The 18,077-nt window shown below is 42.0% G+C and overlaps 1 protein-coding gene across 7 annotated transcripts in view; it reads right to left on the reverse strand.

The window, feature by feature from the left end:
- The window catches only part of LOC126868420 (RNA-binding protein Musashi homolog Rbp6), a 773,477-nt gene that overhangs the window by 124,653 nt on the left and 630,747 nt on the right, over positions 1–18,077 (reverse strand). For all 7 annotated transcript variants that reach the window (XM_050623815.1, XM_050623813.1, XM_050623811.1 and 4 more), the window contains one exon: positions 17,453–17,501. In XM_050623815.1, coding sequence (XP_050479772.1) covers positions 17,453–17,501 — 49 coding nt within the window. The remainder of the gene's footprint in view (positions 1–17,452; positions 17,502–18,077) is intronic.

Here is an 18,077-nt window from a genome sequence, read left to right on the forward strand (position 1 = left end):
AATACGACTCTTGACGAGTTTGCGCAACTTCTGGCCTAGCTGTTCCCAGGGAGGAAGACGAGAGCGAAAGAGGGCGAATTCGAGAAGAAAAAACTGCTGACCTATGATCGTATACTGCTCGGAAATCAAATTTACTTTCCGGCTGACTTTTTGAATATCCAACTTCTGTCATTGCTTCGCGACACGATCTTCACCCGCGTAAATTTTATTCCGAGTCGCGGCAAGCGATTTCCCAGCGACGAAAACTTTTATCGCGTCGCGAAACAATCAAGATCGTCTGAATCGTATCGAAAAGTTTCTCTTGCAAATTTAAACGTAGCTTCGAACGTATTTTCGAACAGCGCTTCCAGCACTTCCGAAGCTGCTTGACATGCTTAAAGTTTCATGTTCCCTCTCATCCACGCGTCGTGTATTGTTCTTCCGTTTAGCAGCCAGCAAACGGGAGAAAGAAAGAGCGAAATTACGTTAAAGATATTGTGTTGCACCGGTTTCATAAATTTTGTTGATTAATGCGTTTCAGTGTATCCTGTGCAACTATTCGAAGCAATTTCCTGTTCGTCTTTGTTCGCGCTACGGGTCTAATCCGAACTGGTTTTGCCGGCAGTTAACGAAGTTTTCATTAGTCGTGCTCCTGGCAATGCCGCTAAATTGCTGTTCTCGTTTAGCTTTTGCTCATTTTGAAATTCCAAACTACCGTTCCGTTGCAACGCTGTTAATATCGATAATCGTCTTCGTTACGAAACCTCCAATTACCTGCAAATATTAATCAGCCTCCCGTGATGTTACACACGCCAACTTAATCGACACCTACCACGCTTTTCCGTATGACGAGATCGTTTCGGTGCAATATAATGATTAACCTCGTGAAAGTAATATAAAGTATAGTAATAAAAAAGTATTCGCAGTAAATATCTTATAGCTTTCATATATATATTTTTTTTTTCAGATTGGTTTCTATTTTTACCAATGTCATCATAATGGTCTTGTCTCATTACAGTGTAAATTGTTTTATACATTACATGTAAGTGTTCGTAATACTTTCGTAATCCACTGCACGTCATTTTATCAGTATCAATAAATATAACCATTATATTAACGAAAATATGACTAATATTAACATTAACAACGAATTAATGTCATAAAATCTTATTAAAAATATATTAATTTTGATCTTACAGAGCGTATTCTCCATCACAGGTAAATCAAAAACACATTGATAAAAGTGGAGAATCCTCCCCTTTAAAATGCTTTTCATTTCACCCCAATGTGACTTTCTGTTGCCAAGATATTGTCGTTCGAAGCGGAACGTAATGTTTAATGTTTCGCTAGCGCTGTCTCTTTCGCATGATCAGTTCTCTCTTTCGCTTTCCTTCACTGACCTGCCTGAAGCGCAGCACATATGCGCTGATCAGTGACAAACACCGAGTTAGGGTATTTTTTACTATTACTATTAGCGACATACGCACTTCCAGAAAAAAAGTAGGTCACGATGCATCTGGCTGTCATTCACTTACTCTATATGATACTTCATATGCTTTATTCGCTTGTCCTTTGAAATTCTGTATCTCGGGAACAGATTGAGATATCGAGATGAAACAAAAAGCATTTTAAAGTGCACGCTTTCCTTTATCCCCTGACATGATTGATGTCTATGATTTTGCAATTTTTCTGCGTGTATTTTTTGATCAAAGTTGCCATTCAATAAGAATGTACTCGTATTCAGAAGAAATTTACGAAATTTATTCAAAGTGAAAAGGTTGAGTTAAAATGGAATCTTTTTTGGAGTGTAAATGCAATACATTATGTGTAATGTGAGAATAATAATCATATAATGGTGGTAGTTAAATTAAGCAAACAATTAAAGTTTCCATTCTGGTTTGCTTTAAACAGTAATAAAAATTGCACAAGTAAGTTTTGAGGTATATTCCACACATTGTTATAGGCTACTATTACGAGGATAGAACAGTTTTTACTTAAATGTGGCGATTATCTCTCTGTTTTATATTCGTTCCCATAGCCACACTCACAGCGCTGTTACACAACGGTAGACCTTACATTTTTGATGCGTAGCTTGATTTTCAAAAGACCATAAAACACACGCGAGCTTACTCATTTTTTAAAGCGAGATTTTATGAACCTGTTCGCTTGTTTTCAGTGAGTCCACGTAATGTAAGAACTATTCTATTTGTAACTCAATTACTTGTTGTGTATTTGCTTTATGAAATTTTAGTTTTAGGTTTTTACTCCGTGAAATTTTACTTTCATTACAAAATTTTATTGTCATTATAGAATTATCATATTTCTCAATTGTCTCAAATTATTTCACTTCCAAGTTATCTAAGGAATAATAAAATATAAAAAAATTCTGTTTAAACATTTCATCCTAACGATGTTATATAAAATTCATATCACTGAATTCGGTGTATTTCAGTTCGTGACGAATAGCGAATGCGAAATTCGTCACGTTTTAAAAGAACGTGTAACAGGAAATCTGGTTCCAGTGTATAATGGCGATTTCGAAGCAGCTATCGCATATTCCTTCGAGTTAGCATGCAGAGGTTTCGCAAAACCTGTTAGATAAAACTCAGAACTACTCAGGACTACTCAGGACTCAGGACGTTGTCATCCTCGTAAAATGAAGCAAACGAGTGATCGATATATTTCGACTTGTAAGCATATCTTCAGCTCCGATACCGAAGATCGGAAAGTACGTTTTAACGAGGCGTTTGCAGTCTCAAAATACGAATATCAATGGAAATATCTGTGAGTTGCTTCGAATCTAAACGATATTACATAGAGAAGATAAATTGAAAATAGTTTGATTCATGATGTAAATTTTATACTATAGATAGTGAAAATAAATTGAAAATAGTTTATTTATGATTTAAATTCTATATTATACACGTATTATACATAAATTAAATTGTATATTTATTTGTAATTTGATTATGAAGATCAACTTGTACTTATATCATAAATATAAGACAAGCATTAATCGAGGCACGTGAAAAGTATTTAATTTGCTGCTACTAAATTAAAATAAATTTTCTGCGGCCATATATTTTCAATATTTTCCAACTAACTTTTAAACGCGTAATCGTCGAATAATAAGCAAATACATTTTACGATTTTGATTGACGGTGCGAGAACCACGAGAACGGGACTCGGAAACAAGGCGAAACTTATAATTCATGGTATCGCTTGAATAAAGCATGACCGCGAAGCGAATTCCACGTTTTACAACTTTCACGCGCGAGTATCGTAGTGTTTAGTCAAACGAAATTGGGAACACGATACAACGGCCGAGTCAACTTTTACGCCGTTCCACCGTTACACGGCGACACTCGAGTACAATGAACATATTTTTCGCGTTGTTTCCAGGGATTCAACGGGGACTCTTGTTTCATTTACATAGCCGGGCGGAGCGACTGAATTTAATAATCGATACAACGTTAACGGATCGACGAAACGTTCTACCCATAGATGTATGTGGGTTCATCGATTGAATCGAACGATCCGTGAACGTGTTTCGTAATTTCAACGACGACGAAAAGAATCCTTGAACAATCACAAACCGATAACATCGATAGTGGCTAAGTCGAACGCGAGAATCGAATTCTCTCTTTCTCTTCCATTCTCTGGTAGTACGAGTGGTGTTTTCAAATTTAGCTCAGGTCGGTGTTCGCGTGTATCGCGAAATTGGATCAGTGAATAATTAGAAAATTAATTAACGATTCACGGAGGATCGCTGCACAGCCTATCTTCATCTCAGCAGTACATTGTTTATCAGTGGGAAGGAGGGTGAGCGACACAAAAAAGCGAGATGCGCGCAAGCTGGGCGCGCAATAAAAGAGGCCACATACACCGATAGAGAAAGAATGAGAAAGAACGCGAGAGAGGATGAACGAGAAATAGGGGGGAAACGGACGTAACGAACATTGCGCTTATTTATTCGGCCGTTTTTCATCCGTGGTGCGCGGGGTTACTTCGATACCTCGACAACGGATGGCTCTCCGACCTGTCTGCCGCGCGCTTGACACAGATACACATCCAGCACACTTTTTAATTCTGTTTTAATCTCCGAGTTATTGCTACTCCAAAGCTCGCACCGGAGTTTTCCCCCCATTCATCCCGGTATCTCAAACACACCGTATATATGATTCCGCGCCAACGACGGGAATAATGGACCGCGGATACGCGCGCGAGACCCAGCTTCTCTATAATGCAGTCATTGCAGCTGATACAGAGATGCGAACGAATACACGGGACATCTCTTATTTTCCATCTTTTTTTCCTATGTCACACTGGTAGTTTTGTCACGACGACGACACCACGCGGTACAAGCAATAATCGACTCAAAGAAATTTCGAGAGAACGTACCGCCGACTCTTTTCCACGACGCTCTGCCTCCTCGTCCCTGTTGTCTTCGAGAAAACAATACTACACCGCGGTGAACGCTCGTGCGCGTCTGTTTGATTAAAAAATATATCGTAGCTTCTTTTTCTGCATGCACCGCTGTCAGGATTTCGAGTCGAGATATTAATATACCTGAAGCAGGTTTTACTCAGTGTGCTTGCGCGCCACGCTACTACTTACCGTAATTGTTCAAACGCGAGGTATCGTCGAAGATTAATGTTACTTCTGGGATCGGGTTAACTTGGTGCAACGCGAATCTCTGGTTCCCGTAACCGTGCACTCGCGTAACCACGTTGTAGAACACGCCCGAAGAATGTGTATGGAGGTATACAGCAGAGCTACTATGTTTTGTGTTTGATGTAATTTCACTGGTTTCATGACCGTTTGAGCGAAAGCGTGTCTACAGCTGCAGGGTTCAGAGTAATGGAATTTCTGTATTGAGGAGAATTAGGAAATTTCCTCAGAGGTTTTAGTTCGACTTTCCGCCAGCAATGAGGCTTTTCATTAAAGATAAAGAGATCGTATCATGAAATACAATATAAGTGCAATCTTTATACTCCAATAGAAACCTATTTCTTTTAATTCATAACAGTTGAAATATACAATTACAAGCTTGAAAGATATAATGCTCTCAATGCCAACAGAAAATCGAACGATAACGCATTTGGAAGTCAGAAAAATGTATAATGCATTCAAGACTTTAAAGATCGGATGATAGCACTCTCGAAGCTCCAAAAATCGAATGACAATTCAGCACTCGAACCTCTAAGAATCGAAAAAGACCGCACAAAACTATGAAAGTGCAACTAACTATCCAAAGATTGCGCCATCCTCGACTCGTATGATTTTCAAACCTGTTCTCGCGACACAGCAGCTGTGTCGAGCGCGAGTTTAATTTCCGTCTGGCGTAACGCCGTCGACGATCATGATCGTCTCACCCTGGACTCTTTCCCTCGTCGAGCGTTAAACACGCCATGGGCACACAGAGACGAACACTCTACCCTTCGATCAACAGAGGCTAACAGCAATGAAGCAAGGGGTTCATATGTTCGGCCGTTTGACAGCGAAGCGTTTAAACGCGAAATGCGATCGGTTAAGTGCACCAATCACGGGCAGGGCGTTCGAGAGAGTCAAATAGAGCTTGGAATTCGAAATCGCGTCGTCATACTCCGGCGTGAAATTACGAGGATCGCTGGGGATTCCGACAGGGGATCGTTTGAGAGGGGAAAAGAGAGAGAGAGAGAGAGAGAGAGAGCAAGAGAATTCATGAATAATCGCGAGGAAGAAAATTTCGGGCTCAAGTTGAAGGTCGATGAAATAAGCGTGTGCAGAGGGAACGTTCAGGATTAGTGCAATACATGTGGATTGTTTACACGTTGTATTAAGCGGTAACTCCACTGTAGACTCTTCCATTAAATTGCGCTCTTGCGGCAAGACTGGGACTTCTTCGAAAGCCCGCCGAAGCTGCTTCAACGTTCTTGTATTGTTTGGCTTATTACATGGATTGGTTAGGATTAACTTTCTACGCCATTCGTGCTGCAAGTCAGTTTCAAAATGAGATAGATTTTTTCTAACAATATTACATATTCATCAGGTCATACCAACTTTTTACTAAATTCACGTTTCGTAACTTTTTATGTAGCTCCTACACTACGCTTCTAGGCATTTTCTACAGGAGGTGTTATATACAAATATTTTCACGAGTCCTGGTATACATTCCCAAATTTCATTTCTCTCACGATTCATTCTAACCTCTCTGAGATCCCTAAATCTCGTCAATCCCAAAACAGATTGTCAAAATCCTTATCAGCCATATCCCTTCATCATACAAGTAATATTCGCACCGATTACGGGAATAATCGGCGGAATAACAACCGGAGAAATAATAACAAGCTCTGGCAAATTGAATGGGCTAACATGGTGGAAAAGGATGGTCGGTGAATTCCAACCGCCCGTTTGCAAACCGATCGCGCTCGCGCGCGTGCACGTTATTACGGCGACGTGTTCCATACCAGTTTCCAAAGTTTCAGCCGGCTGTAAAGTCCGCGTGCGGGTAATACGTACGGTCGGATCGATACTTTCCTATCTTCATCGTGCATGAAATGCGCCATATGTCCCTCGGAGCATGATCGAGTCGCCTGGCTACTTGGATGCCTCCAACTCGTCCAAAGACTCGCCTCTGAAAGTTCTCCTCGGGCCAGCCGGTCTAGTCCGCTCGATCGATTCGTCGATTCAAAACGAAGGAGCAGAGGCCCGGAAGTGACGCAGCTACCCACACGGATACAAAGGCGGAACGCCTGCAGTCAATGTGAGTAATTCCATTCACCTGCACCCGCCACTAATCGACCGACATCCCCTGCCTCTTTTGCACACCCACACCGATTATAATACCTCCGAACGTCTCGAGATCCGAACGCGAATAGTGATTAAGCTAACGATGGTCGGAGCGTATTCGTTCGTTCGTGATTTCTGTTTCGTATGTTCTGCTCGCAATGGGTGATAAAGGAGATAGTCTTTACAACGGCAGTTGTGTCATGACGCTTGGCTTTATGAGTTAGTCATTTAGGTTAAATAATTTTGTATAAGTAATCGTATAATAAGCAAGTAATTTTGGAAGTTTGTTAGTTAAACACCTTGGATATAGATGATGGTTTTACCCATTGTATCTATAAACTAGACTAATTATGTTTTCCACAAACAAATTCATGACAAAAGTTCATGTAAAAGAGAAAAAACAGATGGTTTTCTAAGCACAATCTTCTTTCAGAAGCACGGAGCATTTGGCTTAAGTGCAAAATAAACGGAATGCCGCGCTCCTCATCGGTTCTTCAGTAACCCTATTGCTTTCCAGCGTATGTACACTCGCTAAGAGCCGGCCAGATCCCATTGAATAGCAACATGTACAGAAACGGTGTGTTTGGTAATGAATATTTATGCATCTTCAGTTGAAACTTAACGAGGAGAGCGAGAGAGCGAGAGAGAGAGAGAGAGAAAGAGAGAGAGAGAGAGAGAGAGAGAATCACATAGACTGATCGAGGATGCAATTTGCGCCGTTCTACTTGCCGGATTCAATCCGGATTCTTCCCAGTTGAATTCGTCTTGCTCCTGTCGAGTCTGGGAAAGAGACGACGAGATCCTTGAATTATTTAAAGAAATTTCATTTATCTGAGCTTGGTGTATCTTCAACGGATGTCCTTATCTCCGATCCTCAGTTCTCGCGAGGCCGTTTCTCTACCCTCGGTGAGGAAAGAGCGGTCGAGCTCGTGGCACGAACTATTTCCCTCGGTTTCGTCTGAATATTTCTTCGTTTTTCGTCGGCGACATTTCCTCCCGGCTCGGTAAGCGAGCCGAGCGCGACCTGCAGGGCCTGCTGCTCGAAATGCATGCATCTGGAACGACCACGCCTGGAGGGTGTCGGCGACGGGCTGCGAGACGGGAGCTAGAAAAGAGGAATTGCGCGAAGCAGGACGACGTCGTCGGCTATGACAACGACGACGACGACGACGACTCGAGAGGGCCACTTACGTTTGAATTTTAAATTCTCCCCTCTGGATGGAAGATTTTCCGCAGGCGAGGCATAGGGAGGCGGCAAAAGAAGGAGGACACCACGGCGATGGATTAAGCTCGCCGAAGCACGAACGAGACGAAGGGGTCAAGTTGGCTCGGATGAGATCAGCATTCTGGATAGCGAACATAGACGGGTAGAACGAAAAGGACGGAAGAGACCCGAAGGAAACGACGGAGAAGAGCGTGTGCGCGAGCCACAGATCTACGAGAGAGACACTTCGCGACCTTCCGGGCCTCTGCACACCGCTCCAACCGATCCACTCTTCCCTTTTCTTCTCGCTACACTGAGAAATCGACGCCCTCCGCCTTTCATCCTCCTTATTCTCCTTCTTCTTCCTCTTTTCTCGCTTCTTCTCAATTCCGTGCTTCAGATTTTTCTCTCCTCTACAACCTTCAATTTCTCTCTCTTCTCCTGCACTTTTCTCAAAACTCAGCCTTCACGTCGCGAGCCGCGCTCGAACGATCCTCTTTTTACCCGGCATTGAAAGAGCGCAGATAAATAGGGGCGGAAATTCGTGAGATAGCTTCGACCCAATGCAGGTCCACGAAATTGCAGCCCGGGCGGCTCAATTCAATCGTGCGAGAAACTCACGCTACCGATGCTTCGCGCGAGCTTCCCAAAGATGTGTACGAAAAGTAGAGGATGGAGATCGAGGCTATACGGGAAATACGTTTACGTCTATTGGATCGTGGATTATACGGTAGACGGAGTGGATTTGATGATAAATATGTGCGACTGTGCGTGGTCGATGCGAGATGATGCGCCGGGAGGAAAGGCGCGAAACGCCGGTGAGAATGAGATTTACCGACGAAATTGGAGAAAAAAGATTACGGTGCTTTATTGTCTTCACAAGCCTGACAATAAAAGCTTCCAATCGTGTGTTTGAATTATTGAATCAGAGAAATATTGCATGTTATATGTAACAAAGAGTATTCGGCAAATTATTAACCTTCTAGTTGCATTATTTTTAATTCTTATGTGTTTTTATAGCGGCTATTTTCTTTATCAAGTTCTACTTTTTTGAAAAATAATACTAAATAATACGAAATTTAATATACCTATTTGAACCTAATTAATTATTACGTAAATGCTATAATAACTACAATGGCGTGTAAATATTTTCTATAGCTACTATTTTCTATATCAATTATGGTTCTTTCTACTTGATTTCACCAAGAACTTGAAGGAGGAATCCTTAACCAATATCTTCCTGCCTTCGATCTCCGTATATTCCGTATATTCTACTGAATTTGTATCTTTCAGCGAGAAAATATTAATAGAGGAAAGGAGGAAAAACGAGGAAACTTAAACGGTAGTATCTCGACGATTTCATATCGAGGAGACGGGTCGAGGTTCGATGCAATCGCGCGCGAAATGCGCGCTGCGTCTGGCAGTTGGTTAAATCGCTCTAGCCCAGTGGAAAGAGAAGGAAAAAGAAAGGGAACCTATAGAACAGCATAACGATGGGAAAGAAAATCGTGAGAGCGACGTGACAAAGGGAACGAGGAAAAAGTGGCGGGACCGTCTTCTGCGTTTCAATATTTTAGAATCTTTCGCTCTCTTTTCCTTTCTCTTCTCTTAGACACGCAACAATTCTCTTCGAATATAGCGGACAGTCGTAATGTAGGTGACAATTGGAGCGTGTCAATGCTCCATTCCGAGATTTCAATAGCAGGAAAGAACCTCCCTCGGTGCACCGGTTTCTCTTTTCTATCCGAAAACCGTCTGAATTACATTATGTACATCGTACGCCAGCAGTGACGTTCTCTATCTCGCTGATAAAGATTCGTCATCTCGTCTCGTGGATCTGGAGATAAGGAAATCGCAGAAAGTTCGAAAGAGAGATGTTGCTCGTCGTGAAATTTCAGAGATCCATCTCATTTTCTGTGATACAATGTCGCATGTTGTTCGCGCTCACGGATGGCGTGTACATAGGACGAAGTTTGTTTTTGCATCAATCGAACTTTATTTTTTTTAGTAAAAGCGGAGATAGGAATATCGACTATTGAAACTTGAATGTGATATTAAAAAGGAATTAAAGTTTATTCTGTAAGCCAAAGAAGAATTTTTATCTGTAGAACAATAAAAAGAAGATAGATTTTGAACATGTGGATAACGTTTCTCGAAAAGTTGAACGATTTTTACGATTGTACAAGGTATTTTATTAAGAAATCGCAAAATATCAAAGACAAACTTTAAAGGTATTTACTATAAAATCTTCATTTAGATTCTCCAAAAAATTCTTGGATCATAAACTGACGAGAACTAGTTATTCCTTAATTCTTTTATCTCAATATTATACCAATCTTTAACTAATTCCACAGACTGAGGATTTGGTCGACGATCAGATAAACGAGCCGCGGGCACTTTTCGCGCTGACCGATAAGACGAGATGCGTTTTCATTTAAAAGGATTGTTGAATTCGTATAGTTCGTCGTCGATAATTTTATAAGACGAAATGGAGGGTAAAATAGGAGACAAGGGAACTAGATACATGTTTAAGTTAAATTCAACGTCGACGAGTTTATGAGCCTTTACTTTATGTAGCATTCAGGGACCTGAAACCACCCATCGTTCAAAAAGTTTCCGAGCAGTGGCTAGTCAACTTTCACGGTGTAGTTTTCGATAGTTGCAACGACGCGTGAAACCGTCGTTTCCGTATTCTGATAGCAGTACTGCGAGACAGATACTCGCCGTTGCTTGTTCTCAAAAGACGGTGCCTTTGAAATTTCTGTAGCCGATTAAAACCTGGCTACCCTGGCAACAAAGAGGAAAAATATTTCTTGCTTTGCGTAGAGAGCGAGATCCTTCATAAAAGACACGATATTTTCACGAGAGCTCGCATCAAGTTTGTGCTCCGCAGGGAAAACTTTTCGACATGCTTCGACGAATACGGGAATTTTTTTTAACTTTTCTGCGTTCCTTACTTGTCCGGAGTATGTGTTCGCGCCACATTTTCAGAACGTTCACTTCCGTTTCTGATGGTTCTTCAACTCTTATCTCCACTTTAGAGAAACATATTTTTTTCTTTTTAAAGCAGAAAATTATATAAAAGTAGGGAAAAAATACACTTTTCTGTAAAACGAAGAATCATTCGTGATGGAAATTTAGAAGAATAGCAAAAGACCTTATTCTAAAATATAGTTCAGAGACTCAAAAATCATGTGTCACCTAGCAATCTTTCTCATTTATGTTTCTAAAACTTAACGAGAGCTACCCAGCGACAGATTCGCCGCTTTCAACCGTCGCGACATGCTCGCGACTCCTCCTCTTTTCCACGCACAAAATCGCCGTCAATGCGACGTAAACGTTCCATCGCAATGCTCTCTCAGCTCCAGATTCCACGGGTTTATCGATCGTGGCCGCGCAATTACCAATCAAGAACCGGCAACGCGGAACTCTCCTGTGGAAATCAATCTCAGCTTTCCGCTCGACTACGCGTGGCGGACCGAACCTGCGGTGGCTTATAGACGAACTACGAGAGAAAGGGAAACGGAGAGAGAGGAAGGCGATCTTACGAGTTAGGTGGACGCGCGTTGCACGCAACTGAGAACCAACGGAAACCAAAGCGAATGGTAGAAACAGATTCGAAACTATTTCAGAGCGATCTGCGCGAACCAAGTTGCAAAGTGAAGCGACTGATGCAACTATTCAGAGCAATGGGTGCTTGGGTGCATACATGGGAGAGTTAGAGTCGGGCCACGGGATTTACCGCGCGAATTTGGAGCGCGAATTTCTCCACGCCGGAAACAACGCTACCGCGCCACCGACTTCCGAAACGTCTGATGCCCCCGCGGTTGGGATTACGTCAAACTGGCATAACGTATCCGTCCGGCACGCCGACTGCATAGACTGTAGCTTCGCCAACTTCTCTAGACTTCGCCAGAGATTCTCCTTGTCCAACCTAGGGAAAAGCCTCGGGTAATTGCACCCACGCTGCGGACCCTGACCACCAACCTGAGACTGGGATTCCGACCTTCTTTAAGTCAAGACCTTGCGAATGGACTTTCGTCTACCCCGATTACTATTCACCGAACCAAAGATTCGTCTTTGCGAAGTAGTGTTCTTCGTATCGCGAATATACTCATAGTAGGTAAATGTGATATAGTAAGGTCATCGGATAGAGGTTAAAGTTTACAATTTTCAATGAAAATGACAAGTAGGTTATAGGTTTAAGTTCATGGCGAAGAACGACGTATTTGTTGGAGCTGCATCGTGAAGTATTTTTGGCGTATGGATACAAACAGATGAATAGCGAAGAGACGTGTCGCATTGAACGTTTACAGGAGACTCTACTACTAACTCGGAAGTTAGAAGAAACTTCTTTAGGTTTAAATATAGAGTCACTTAGTCAGCGTGTTCGGTAACAGAAATCTACTAAAAGATGCTGCATTTCTAGTCACGTATAGACGTTGACATGCAATGGTTCGACATGACAAATGGTCTCGCGCATTGACGTATAAGTCGCTTATTGAATAATTCAGTAAAAAATTAAGCGCTGTTGCATTTCGAAGATGAGAAGTTAAAGAATACATATTTAGCAACTGCCTTCCGCGGATTCTTCGGATATTCTCTTATAGTTACAAATTTCCAATATTACAAATTCTGACGACGTCTGTCAAGTAGAATCTTCGCTTACATATTAACATTCAAGTGATTATCTCGTTAGCATTTGTTTAGACCTTTAAGCAGCGAAATGCTCTCTGTACTAAATCAAAGATTCAATAGCTATAACCGATTTTGCATTCATATAACTTCGAATGTTCGCCTACAGAAACTTCGTTTATCTTCGTACATTTCTTCTACAGTTAAACCTAACTACAATCTTTACCCACGGAACGTCTTAAGGTAAAGACTCTTATATATCCCAAAAAGAACAATCGTCGAACAATTCCATAAAAATTGCTGGGTGCGATTTTCCCTGGGGTTGCGTTGAATCCTCCTACTCGCCGGTGGTACACGAAAGAGAAGGAGAGATTCAATGAACGATCGAAGAAGCTGGACGCGTTCCTTTGATGCGCGTGTTCACGCATGAGTAGGCAAGTCCTTCTTTTGGACCATTGCCGGTAGGCAATCAACGAGGACCATAGAAGCGGTCCTGGTCGATGCAGTAACACATACGTTCCACCCAGCAGCAATGTGCCAGCAATTTATGACAAGGTACAAGCGCAAACACGTGTACCTGTACCATACATTGGACCGACTAGACTATATAATCCCGGCTGCATGTGTGTAAATGTGTCTGTATGTATTCCTGCGTTCACTTCTGTCTACATGTGCAATGTGTACATATACACGTACATATGTATAGATATGTGTATATTCGTATGTAGTTAGACGTGTGTAGGCGAAGGCGAAGTTACGGAACCATGGCTTGCATCTGCCTTATAGGTGCCCCCTTCCCTATCCTCTTACCCTGCCACCCCCTCGTGTAAGGGTGGAGCTCACGAAGAGAAAATCCTTTGGCCAGCGAAGCTTGGATAATCGCGCCTCCGAGCTATAGTCGCGCCTCTTCGCCGGAGAGGCAAGCACGGCAGAGAGAAGACACGCTTTGCTGCAATTGCAGCGGCTGCCCATCCGCGTGGAAATCATAGCTCGCTGCGGGACTCGAAATTGTCCGGAAACGCTCGGATTCTTCTTTCACCAACGTTTGATGGTGGTGGTCGGTGATGGTGACGACGGAGGCGAGGATAAAGCAGAGAGTAGGGGGGGGGGGGGGTTCAACTTCTTCGGGGATTTGAACGTAAAGGGGTCGCCCGTTACCATCGACAACGATCTCTCCTCTCCTTTTGTAATTCCACAAGCAGCTCGGGGCTGGCTCGTTGTTCCGCTCCGTGTCCTCCCAGCGACGATCCGAGTAGTTCCGATCAAAATCGGATCTGGGTTAGAAAGCACCGTTGAATGACCTTGAACGAACTACAGTTGTTCCTGTCACTATGGCGACTATCCAAAGAACGATTTCGGCTATATGTGATAAGGATACCTCTTTTTAGTTCTTTTATGCTATCATCGACATATGTTTTCTGAATTACCGTACTTCTCGTTTGGTGATCTAACGGTATATTTTATTGAAAGCTTGTCCATTACGACAACTCATTAAATATTATCGATGATTTCCGTCACAGCCTGTTAGCCTTTTAATCTTTATAGTGATTATAGAATCTCACTCTTATCAGAAACTAATCATAAAATTACAGATAAACTTTCCTCCATTTATATCAATCATTCTTACATATTTCTAATTGGAAAATATTTTTATAAATAAGCGACTCATTTGTTAAAGGTACGAACAAATATTTATGACTATTAAATAATTTAACAGCAGGACGATTAAGAAATTTTCCTGAATGCTCGATATAAAATAACCTCTTTAAGCAATTGGAACACATACTCGACTATATTGTTTCGCGATCAAGGAGCAACGCAGCTAAGAGATAACGAGAAGGCCAAAATAAGAATCATCGCTTGCTGCCCTGTTGATTGCGTCCGAGCTGCTGCTCGCGCATCGTTCACAGAAAATCCGACGATAATCCCCTTAGGGGTCAGAGACCGAGTATGAAAGTACCATATTGTGAAATCTGCCAGAGAGCAGTAATGTTCGAGGTTTGAGGTTCACAGACTCGTCCGACGTTGGATGGTATTAAATGTCATCGCGAGAGAGATTACGCGCCGCTTTGAAAGAGCGTTCATCGTCTCTCTTCCTCCGTCTCTATCCTCTTTCTTCCACTTTCCTCTCTCCTCTCTCTTTTCCACCGACTCTCTTTCTTCTCCAGAGGTACACCGCTATTTCACCTATTCCTTTTCTGGGTGTCGTCCGTTTGCTGAGACGTGCAACGCGAGTTCTTCCCTTTTTGAAGGGTGGTATTCTGGCTACCATCCCCGAACGTGGCCCAACCTCCCTTTCACTCCCCCTCGAAGCGGCGGCAACCCCCTGTGGCATCGAAGGGAGCCAGCTTTCATATCCCATTTGCCCCTATTTTTCATAAGCGATATTAGAATCTATCACCGAGACCCGGCAGGCACTCCACTGGAGAGCAGAGGGGATGAAATCGAATCGAGGGTTATACGGATTGGAGGAAGAGGTCGGATACCGCTAAAAAAGATAGAGAGGCGCCCGATTATCGGTCCGGTGGGGCACCTCGATCGCTGACGATTACCGACGCCATTCAACCACCGACGTGAATAGATCCAGCCTCGCAACAGAAAGATGCTTTCCATTCGTATTCTGTCTTGTTTCCTTGCTCGCTCTATCCCACCTTCCTGTGAGGAGCAGACGAAAGTTCAACTACAGTGTATATAGAGACTAGCAAGCTGATATTTCTTTCACCCTGACGCACAACGCTGGATTGGTACATCGATTGGAATGCTTCTGCTTAGTTTTTAGATTCGTTCTCTATATATAAGTTTGTGCTAAGAAACGTTCGTAATATTTTATATATACGTTACTCGGTAAAACTTTTATATGGCTGTTTGTTTATTTTGTATTAATTGCACTTATGTGAACTCTAGCTAGTTGAATCAACATGTCTGAATGTGAACCCCTATTATATGAACGAAAAATCATAAGTGGTATTCTATTGTACTCTGTCCATGTCTGAAAAAGACGTAAATCTACTAGATGATCGTATCATTAATTAATTCTTTCTAGTTTGAGTGAATATGAATTTGTTAAGTGTGAATAAAGAATTAGATATATCTTTATGAATTTATTCTTCACCCCTCATGCGCTAGTTTATCATTATTAATCTACGAATAAAAGGTTAATAAGCATATACCAAGTCTCAGTCAAGCATAGCTCCATATAACTTCGCTAGAACTCCATATAACTACCGAAGGAATACAATATTATTTCGAACGATTTCAATGAAGCGACTCAGACTGAATATCGTATTCATCATCCACGAATGTATAGTAAAGCCAGTAATTGATAACACCTCGTACAAATTACTGGTATTAAAAGAAAATCGTTTACGTCATCTAGCAGAAGGAAGTTCGAAACGAAAGCTAGTTTCCTTGATAGCACTGCTCGTTTCGTAACAATTTATTCTTATCGCTGCTTATCTCTCAATCTACGCTATCGCTTCACTAAGACGGAAACGTGCGGTGCCGCGCAAGACATTCAGAACGACCTTCGCTAGTTCAAAAGAAAGCGTACGATAACAGATGGTGTTATGCAAATTTCAAAGACGCCCTCAGTTTCCCCTCTTCTCTTTTTCTCTCTTCTTTCCTTTCCTTTTCTTTCCTTTCCTTTTCTTCCCTTTTCTTTTTTACCCAATTCTGTTCAGCTTCTAATCGAGCTGCGATGAATTTACATTTTTCGTATTTTCCATCGCGAGCGAAATTCTTTTAGTCGTTTGTACACGTGGTACGCGAGCCGGATGTAAATGCTCACCGTTTCGATTCCTGACACGCGTCCCCTTCTTTTATTCTTTATGTTAATCGTGCTTGAATAAAAGTCTGCGTAACCGACCACTGCGACCAACATATTGTTATGCGTGACGCGGTCCACTGAAATTCGAAGATACTATCGCGTTTATGAGTTTGCGAAATTTTGACTTGATAATATCGTTTCGGTAGATTGTGGAGTAAATAAATATTTTTGTGCATTCTATAAATTCTTGTGCATTTTTAAATGTGCATACTTAAATGTTCAATTAAATGACGAAACAATCGCACCGAAAAATTTTTCACCTCGCAAGAGGCGAAATATAGCTACTCTATAAAACACCTAACATTCGATCATTCTATTCTCGGGAATCACAAAGGTTGTGATTGAAAATGAAAGGTAGTGTCTTTGAGCCTATTTCAAACATGGCGTAATATTCGTATTCACGCCAAAAAATTTTCCTGGCTTCGTGGAAATTTCGATTAAGCTCTCGTTTTGTCGCGCTCGGTCCGCGAAAAACGCGCTGAAATTTCCTAGCTGACGCATCGTTGGATCGTTAAGGCTCATCGCGAGTGCAAAGCGGCGTAAGAAAGACGCGCGTTAACGTTGAATCACGCAATCACCGTCGTGATTAACGGACCGATTGATCGCGGCGTCAAATTAATGTTATTTATCTTCGACTGCACCGATGTTGGCGCATTGGCGTCGCGCGTATTACCGTAATTACTAATTATAGTTTCGAGCCGGCTCGTTAATTACCCAGTTCGCGATCCGTGCGAGTGAAACGCCAGTATTATTGACTCGCTAAACAGAGAACAGTCTCGACCATATTTTCAGCATATTTGCGCGAGCGGCGAACTTGCGTGCCACGCACACACAGGGTGCTACGAACGCGCAACGAAATTTTGCCTGCGGACGTGCGGCGTCAGCAGTCCTCTGGTGCAAGCGGAAACTCGCGTTTTAACGATCACCAGTGATCAAACAGCAATTACCGGCCCATGGGTATCGAATTATTGTATAGCGAGGAGAACCGACTGATTCTCCCAACCCCTTCTCTCGAGAAAATCATAAATTTCACTCACCTCTGTGCCTGTTGGTCTGCTTATCGAACATCAGCATGGCATCCTCGATCTGTAATTCCAAACAAAAAGGACATGTTAATTGGCGTATTTCCTCCGATGTAAATTAATTTCACATGTACCATGAAATCGCACTGGATTCACTGAAAATCTGTCGCAAAATGAATTTTTACAGTTGCTAAATTTTCTTAAGAATAAGGTATTGCAGGTACAGAAGTAGAATTTTTGGTTGATATTTGTAACAAAATGGTACATCTGACAATTAACTATGAATTAATAGTTAAATCACTTGGAAGATTCCAGGAAACCTAAAAAGTAATAAATAACAAACGTAGGAAAACATTGAAATTGTGAAAAGTGTTTTATTACCATGCTAAAATATGTATATCATTTCACAGGCACAAATTGTCACGGTTACATTTCCGCAGATTCCAGAACAAAAGAGCGTGATCGCGTTATAAACAACCATGATAAATGTACGACCTGCAAAAAGCGACAAGCGAGACGCGACAAAAACGTCAGAACTTAACGTCATAAATTAGTAGCGACCCTTTCTTGGTATTACCAAAAAAAAAAAAACCCTTCTACGTGTCAGGAGCCTAAGTGGCTCGACGAAGGCGTTATGGAT

This window comes from Bombus huntii, chromosome 8 (assembly GCF_024542735.1).
Source record: "Bombus huntii isolate Logan2020A chromosome 8, iyBomHunt1.1, whole genome shotgun sequence".
Taxonomy (NCBI): domain Eukaryota; kingdom Metazoa; phylum Arthropoda; class Insecta; order Hymenoptera; family Apidae; genus Bombus; species Bombus huntii.